This window comes from Onychostoma macrolepis, chromosome 08 (assembly GCF_012432095.1).
Source record: "Onychostoma macrolepis isolate SWU-2019 chromosome 08, ASM1243209v1, whole genome shotgun sequence".
Taxonomy (NCBI): Eukaryota; Metazoa; Chordata; class Actinopteri; order Cypriniformes; family Cyprinidae; genus Onychostoma; species Onychostoma macrolepis.
This window is the reverse complement of record NC_081162.1, coordinates 12861584-12870440: the sequence shown is the minus strand read 5'-3', so window position 1 is coordinate 12870440 and position 8857 is coordinate 12861584. Positions and strand designations below refer to the sequence as shown.

Sequence of the window (8857 nt, the reverse complement as noted above, 5' to 3'; positions counted from 1 at the left end):
TCCTCATTTATATATTTAAATGACGCTGAATGTTTTATTTTTCACTGATATGAGGATCTTTTAGGGTAGGCAATGGGAGAATTCTTTTTGATATACTCTGACAGGATTGTGGATAGTGTCTCGTCATAATGAAATCATTTTTTTAATATTTGATATTTTTCATATGCTTGGAAAGCATACGTTTCATGCAACTACCAAACCTGGTCTGAAGTCTCCTTAAACGTAACAATATAAGACCTCGAAATAAGACAAAACTAAAAATCTAAAATCCATAGCTGAATATATACACAGTAGAAATTATAGTAGCATACATAGTTCAAAATATGATTTAGTCTTCACACCTCTTGTGTTTTTAAAAAGGTATGAACGGTAACATGTCTAAAAATAAATACAACAATAAAAGAACAGGGAATTCTTACACATTAACCACTACAAAAATGATTAATCTTATAATATTTCACGTATTATGAGATAGCACAGTTTTGTCACTTGTCTTTTATGTGGCATAGAGGGTTGACTGAGGTATGATTTTAGCAATGCAGCTAATGTAGGTTTTGAACAGCAGGATGCTTCTCAGTGTCATTTACGTAGAAGTTTGATGTTTCAGCGAATGGGAATAAAGGTGCGATTACAACACACCACACATGAAACATTTTAAAACATTACATTTAGAGGCCCAAGAGTAGTTAGTAGCTATATTTTGTGCCAATATACTGTGAATTGTGCCATGAAACCAATTTTCTAGTCCCATTCTTCGTATACTGATATTTTATGCGATATTGGCAACTGTTCTCCATCTGTTTACTCCCTTGAACATGTAGGACCACAAATGTACGAGAGCTATTTTTTGAAACTTTGAAAATGTACCATTTGAAATCACGAGTCAAAGATTTTACGGTTTATGGTAACATTTCAACAAAACAATAGAAAAATGAAACTGAAATAAATACTCTTGACAAGATTAAGGATATTTAAGTCAAAGGATTCTGGATGCTTTTCCAGGCAGCATTTGAAGATCCTCCCCACCCTCTGGCTGTCCCCTTATATCTTGATTTTATTTATTTTTTTCTGTCTGTGTCTCGGTTTTATTTTTTTGTCATTACCTTCCTATACCTCCCTCTCTTCCCCATTTTCCAACTCAAACGTAAGGCAGTATGCCATAGACAAACAGGGCCATGACAGCAGCGCTGAAGAGGCCTGCTACAGGGACCGTCACAAACCAGGCCAGGAAGATGTTCCGGAAGAGACGCCAGTCCACAGCCTTCTTGGAGCGGATCCAGCCCACCGCCACCACTGAGCCCACCTGCACCCACAGCAAAGGCTAAATCAGCAGTAGCACAATACAAAAATATGAAAACAATAAAATGTGGATTTCATTTTTCAGGGTGGAACTAGGGATACAATCTTTATGGAATGTATTTTGTTATCCCTATAAAGGTTTTTTAAAGACCCCATGAAATCACAAGCATAGGTTTCTGTCCTGCTTCAATCTTCTGTTGAAACAGGAAGTTACATTGGCTTTTCTTTGGTTGACATTTTTAAGGTCAATATCCTTTAGTGGAAGGCACAGACATGGCTATTTGATATTAGTAGGTGGTAGGAGGACGACTGACATGGTTTTTCTAGTAGCACTGGATGATATTCAATAATTATATTGAATGTTGTCAACCAAATGAAATTATATTTGGTTATTTACTATAAATGATGTTTAAACAAAAATGCTATTACAATACCTGCCTTAAAGAGATAGTTCACCTAAAAATGAAAATTTGTCACAATTTACTGAACACTCGTGTCGCTCCATAAATATAATTTTTGTTCATCTTCTAAACAAAAATAATATATTCCCATATAATTTTTGTCTAACCAAAACTTTCACATATCAAAAAAATAAAAAATGTCAAATTAATCCCGATAAATCCGATTAATCTAAGTCTTCTGAAGAGAGATGTTTTTATTCATAAATTAAGTGGCTTGTTCACTCATTCATATATAAATTGATGTTTCTTTTCGCTAACTAACAACGTTGAGCTTTTATATGAATAAAAAACGTAAATTAAATCTGATGAAGACAGAACTTTCATGTCTGGGCGAACCATCGCTTTAACGATCTCATTCTCATAAACTGCCAGTCAAAAAAAGATGACAAAATCTAAAAATCTTATCGCTTTAGCAATATATATTCTAATAATGCTTGAATCACTGCAATATTCACCATGTTTCTTAAATGAAATTCCCAATTATACATGATAAGAGAGCATTTAACTAAACAGTATGGGCTAAACTGACTAATATCTACATGGCCTCGAAGCTAACAGACATAGGCGTATCCGAATTTCGATTTCTTAGGGTCATGAGCATAAATTCTCTTCTGAAATAACAAAATACATGGATTTGATTAATGGTGCAAACACCTGGGTAGGGGTTAGTTAGAGAACACAAAGTACTGCAAGGTTTGAAATCAAGTGTTCTTTTCCTCATAAAATCTGGGTCATCGTTGTCTGCACACTGAAGAGGAATTTACAATTAAGGTGTAGTGTCCAGTGCTTTTAACAAAGCCATTATCCTGTTCTGCATTAGTCATGTTCTCCTTTTGCTTGAGAGGCAAAGTCATGTCATGTCCTGCCTAACACAGGGCAGCAGGAGGAGTAACATTTCCATACATGCTGTGTGACTCAGGGGTTCTGATGACAGGTGCTGTTCTAGATACAAGAGCGATCTGGTTCTTCTTATACGGTCAGTGTAACCGAAGCCTCCATCACAGGGGGGCTAAATCTGGAGCAAAAGTCAACCCAAAGTCAACAACAGAGAATAAAAGACTTCAGGCCTTTAATTCTTCCATGATTTAACCCCTTTGATCTACTCAAACATCATATAAGATGCTTGAGCCATGACTACTCCATGAAATCAAGACAAGCGTGGTGACCTTTCTGTGAGTTTGTTCAGCAAACAAGATCTATTTTTTGAGGCTGTAATCAATATAAAACTGATGAAGATGTGACTCCTCTATTGCTGCAATGTTACCATTTTAATGCTCAGGCTGTTAAATGTTCAGATGAGCTTTACTGGACAAAGATCATCTGAACATTAATGGCCTGTCAATTCATATTTTGGATGCTGGGACACAAAGACATGACATGCTCACAATAGTAATGCTGATAACTCTAATACCCAAACTAGGGCTGTCAATTGTTTAAAGATTATGAATGAATTATTTGCAGATATGCAGGTGAATTAATCAAATCAATATTTACCCAGAAAAGCCCCCGATTTAAGACAATTCAAGCACATTATATTATTATAGCAGATGAAAGCCTTGAATGCAACCCCGTTTACCAACATTTGCTGATTTGTGTGCTTTCCATATTTTGATGGGAAAAACATTAAGGAAACATTAAAAAATAGTTTAACGCTCTATTTTGACGAGCAGTGGTTATTGTTAACTTAAATCTAAAACTATTAAAAATATTTTCATTTTTGAAATAAAGCTCAAATAAAATGCAAGATGAAAATCTAAACTTAAACTTTACTTACAAAGCCAACACTTCTATTTTTTTTAAAACAGAATTACTAAAATTGTACAGTAATTCTACATTCTAAAAAAAGGGTACATAAGAGTAGAAACTTAATCTAAAACTAAAATGAAAACTAAAAATATACAATGAATATTTAAAGCCGGTTTGGGACCAAATTTATATACAGTGTGGCAAAAAAGTATTTAGTCAGCCACCAATTGTGCAAGTTCTCCCACTTAAAAAGATGAGAGAGGCCTGTAATTTTCATCATAGGTATACCTCAACTATGAGAGACAAAATGAGAAGAAAAAATCCAGAAAATCACATTGTAGGATTTTTAAAGAATTTATTTGCAAATTATGGTAGAAAATAAGTATTTGGTCAATAACAAAATTTCATCTCAATACTTTGTTATATACCCTTTGTTGGCAATGACAGAGGTCAAACGTTTTCTGTAAGTCTTCACACACTGTTGCTGGTATTTTGGCCCATTCCTCCATGCAGATCTCCTCTAGAGCAGTAATGTTTTGGGGCTGTCGCTGGGCAACACGGACTCCAAAGATTTTCGATGAGGTTGAGATCTAGAGACTGGCTAGGCCACTCCAGGACCTTGAAATGCTTCTTACGAAGCCACTCCTTCGTTGCTCGGGCGGTGTGTTTGGGATCATTGTCATGCTGAAAGACCCAGCCACGTTTCATCTTCAATGCCCTTGCTGATGGAAGGAGGTTTTCACTCAAAATCTCACGATACATGGCCCCATTCATTCTTTCGTTTACGGATCAGTCGTCCTGGTCCCTTTGCAGAAAAACAGCCCCAAAGCATGATGTTTCCACCCCATGCTTCACAGTAGGTATGGTGTTCTTTGGATGCAACTCAGCATTCTTTCTCCTCCAAACACGACAAGTTGAGTTTTTACCAAAAAGTTCTATTTTGGTTTCATCTGACCATATAATCATCCAAATGCTCTCTAGCAAACTTCAGACGGGCCCGGACATGTACTGGCTTAAGCAGGGGGACACGTCTGGCACTGCAGGATTTGAGTCCCTGGCGGCGCAGTGTGTTACTGATGGTAGCCTTTGTTACTTTGGTCCCAGCTCTCTGCAGGTCATTCACTAGGTCCCCGTGTGGTTCTGGGATTTTTGCTCACAGTTCTTGTGATCATTTTGACCCCACGGGTGAGATCTTGCGTGGAGCCCCAGATCGAGGGAGATTATCATTGGTCTTGTATGTCTTCCATTTTCTAATAATTGCTCCCACAGTTGATTTCTTCACACCAAGCTGCTTACCTATTGCAGATTCAGTCTTCCCAGCCTGGTGCAGGTCTACAATTTTGTTTCTGGTGTCCTTTGACAGCTCTTTGGTCTTAGCCATGGTGGAGTTTGGAGTTGGACTGTTTGAGGTTGTGGACAGGTGTCTTTTATACTGATAACGAGTTCAAACAGATGCCATTAATACAGGTAACGAGTGGAGGACAGAGGAGCCTCTTAAAGAAGAAGTTACAGGTCTGTGAGAGCCAGAAATCTTGCTTGTTTGTAGGTGACCAAATACTTATTTTACCGAGGAATTTACCAATTAATTCTTTAAAAATCCTACAATGTGATTTTCTGGATTTTTTTTTTCTCATTTTGTCTCTCATAGTTGAGGTATACCTATGATGAAAATTACAGGCCTCTCTCATCTTTTTAAGTGGGAGAACTTGCACAATTGGTGGCTGACTAAATACTTTTTTGCCACACTGTATATTAGAGATGATACTGAATTTCTCTGCCGATACCGATAGCCGATTATTCAGAATGATAATAATATAATATGATGCTCTTTGGGAGCAGAGCCTGGTTTATACTCGCCGCGTCAGCACTTATTAAACAGGAAGAGACTTGAACTTGAACTGAGGTGCAATAGCGATCCGTCACGTCACATTTAAAAGCGTCAAAACAGCATTCATTGTTTGTATTTCGTGATCGAATGTACAGGATTTGAAAGCTGAGAGTTTGTTTCTTATCAGAAGTAAGAAAGCACAAAGCTCTTTGTGATTATTGGATGCGAGGCATGCTACACATGTTTGGTGTAGAGAAAAACTGCGGATCTGGCAATGTTGTCTTGAACTACGGGTGATTCATCTGGTCAAATAGAGTCTGCTTTAATGTTGCTTTTTTTAACTGGTAATGCCTTATTGTCACGTTAATTTTGACAGCCCTAAATTCAACAGATTTTCTTCACTCACAGTATGAGTTGCAATCTGACACGTTTTTCCGCAGCCTTTTGATTGACAGGATATAATTGGCCCTGATCATCGGCTGATTTTGAACAATATAGCCTATACACACACATTTTTTATGGTGTTATTCTTTTTAAACCACACCAAATTACCATGTTAGATTTACAGCCCCAATCCAAACTGAACTTCATGCCCTCTACCTTTCAGCTCAGTCCAGGTTTTAAAGCACTAGAAAGATTGTACAAGAAGTTTAAAAATCTGAATAGAGGTCATGAAGTTGAATGAGGTATCAGTCTGAAGCCAAACAAAACCCCCACAAAAGCATCACAAAGCACACGCAAGAGAATAGAGAATAAATAGAGGTCAGCTCATTTATACTCCAGGAATGTGTAGCGACAAAAAGTAAACAGGCTTTTGTATTGATTTCTGACTGGATGAGGTTACTGGACTCATTTCTGTCAAGTATTTGGTTAATGTGAACAGTTCAGGTTGTTGACCTATGCTAATGAGGAGAAATTACCTACTTTTAAATGAAATCACTGCAAGTGGCATGGTTTAGTTAACATGTTTAGCGTCTGAACTACAATGTATGCACTACACAGTACCTTTTAAAAGCATACTGACTTCAATTAATGCTTTTTCTTTAAAACAACTAAGCAGATGAAAAAAGAATGAATCATATAAGTGAATTAAAGCTGCAATCATGAAGTTACATGTTTGCAGAAGTGAGCACTGATTGGCTGTTTGGTGATTACACTAGTGAAGCTATGGGGTGGAGTTTAGCACTACCAAAGCTTCACTACTATACCAATACCTTGCAGTGGGTGGAGCTTATAGGAACGCCCACATTTGAGGCAACGAGCACTGTTAGAGCACTCATTACTTCAATGCAAAATCCACTGTGAAAAGACGACAAATGACAAGACAAAGACAATCACAACAGATAAAACGTAAGAGAAACACATAGCATGGAGCAAGACACCAGTGGCCCGAGCAAACGTGGACAAATACACAGCAACATGCCACAAGAGAGATGAGGAGGGGGACAAAGAGATGATGTAGTGAAGCATCACTTAAACACAGATCTGTGAAGAGAAGAGAGTCATTTCAACCTGTATGCACCAAGGCCACGTCTGAGAGAAGAGGAGGGAGTGCTTGTCTTCATTTCTAAAGGGTTTGAGAGAGCTATCTTAGCCTTGAGAGCATGTCCAAGGACTGACATCAGTGTGCAGTAAAGTTGCTTTATAACCATCAGAAACAGTGACCAAGCCAATGACATCAGTAATGGCTGTGATCAGAGAATGTAGGATGCTTGCCAGAGTAATCTTGATTTAAAAAACATCAACAACATCAAATGTCATTATCAATTTCAGGAAAAAAAGGGAAATGTAGCTCATGCACTTTAAGCAACTTTTTATATGCAATGCTTTGTTTTCTATTTGTTATGTGAGGGTTTGGATTTGTCTAAATTATATTTAACATAATAAACCTGATTTATGTGATTTCCTTATTTTCTAACAATAAAAATTTATAATTTTGTTTAATACAAGTAATATGTAATATTTCTGTATTTCACTTCATTAAGTAGAAATGTAACATTTCAAAATAATATTAAAGTCATATTAGCTTTGTTAATTTGGGACTATATTTTTGTCAGTAGTGTTATTTTACTATTCATTTATTCATTCATTCTGAATTATGAATGTTTAGTATTACTTATTAATAGAATTATTTATTGGTATTTTGAATTGGCTTTTATATATTTTGAGTTTTCATTTTATTTTTAGTATAAGTCAATTAGTTATGCACTTCTGGAACTTTTTATTACTTTTATTTTCACATTTTTCTTTCATTTTTACATAAGTTTTAATTTGAGTAAGTTTACTATTTCAAATTAAATATATTTTCAGTTATTTGCCAAGGCAACATTTCTCAGTTTTTCATCTAAAACTTATTATCTCAGCTTTATTTCAATTAACAAAAAATAGTCTTTTGAAAAGTTTTAGTTAAAATAACAACAATGGTTATTAATAAACTTTAAAAACCTTTTTTTCACATAAACTGAAATGTTGAAAAAATCTACTTAATTACTTAACTTAAAATTCGTATACCTTAACATTGTTAAGTGGATAGAATGGTTGAGCTGGACAACAATAAAAAAAATGTACAAAAATTAATTTGAGACTGTTTACTTGTCTAAATATTTTTGTAGTAATTAAGATTTTTTTTTTTACCTGTCAGACATTTGACTCCAATAGAGTAGAACATGAGATTTGTCTGTTTATTGTAATAGGACAGCACCCTATTTGTGGAAAGTGTCAAGTTGTGTGCATCGATGTCATTATTTATCAATAACAGCATCATTTGCTGAAAGCTGACGTGGGCACCTCTCATTCCCTGTAAAATCAGACAGCTCCCTCCTCTCTCTGGTGGCTTGCACACAATAACCTAAGGGGGCCAGCTGGGCTCTGACCCGATCTTTACCTTGCAGTGTGTCGTACTGATTGGAAGTCCGATATTGGACGCCAAAACAACAGTGAGCGCTGAGGCCAGCTCAATAGTGAATCCACTGCGGGGGAGGGCAACAAAACACAACTTTATACAGTTACACCTGTAGTTCAACCAATAATGACAATGCATGCCGCTGAGAGAGGCTGGTGCGAGATAGCATGCAGGTCTGGAGGAGCGGAAACATTTTAACAGGCATGCAAAAAGTCCACAAGGAGATGAAGGTGGTGCAGTAACAAGAAAACAAGGTTGACAGGTTTTCTTTGAGTTCTGTGCCTATTAAGTGTGTCCGTATGTGCGTGTATCACAGGGTAGACACGTGTACATGCATGCAGGTGGAAACATGGTGATTGTGCTGATAAACTCTCCTGTGGCCTCTTAAAACACACACACGGAGAGCATGAACATGTCAGTAAGACATGCACTGTGCATAAACAAGCAAAGCTTCCATTAAATCATGCAAACCCATCTAAATACTTCACTATTCCCTAACATTAACCCTAGGTTAAAAAAACAACTCCTTCCTGTCAACAAACATCAAACGCCAATGAGCAAGCTGACAGATGCTGAGGTCATGTCGATTGTTATTTCTGTGCGCTATGTGAGGGCATGGTA

At 36.7% G+C, this 8857-nt stretch overlaps 1 protein-coding gene across 5 annotated transcripts in view; it reads right to left on the bottom strand.

Moving 5' to 3' along the window:
• Positions 1–84: 84 nt before the first annotated feature.
• slc20a2 (solute carrier family 20 member 2) overlaps positions 85–8857 on the bottom strand; it is a 42943-nt gene continuing 34170 nt past the window's right edge. For 3 of the 5 annotated variants that reach the window (XM_058785383.1, XM_058785381.1, XM_058785384.1), the window contains exons 10-11: positions 8219–8303; positions 85–1303 (exon numbers count right to left, since the gene is read on the bottom strand). In XM_058785383.1, the coding sequence (XP_058641366.1) occupies positions 1139–1303; positions 8219–8303 (250 nt within the window). In that variant the 3' untranslated portion in view covers positions 85–1138. Of the gene's footprint in view, positions 1304–6548; positions 6634–8218; positions 8304–8857 lie in introns of all 5 variants that reach the window. The other 2 variants (XM_058785382.1, XM_058785385.1) reach the window with 2 other exon arrangements.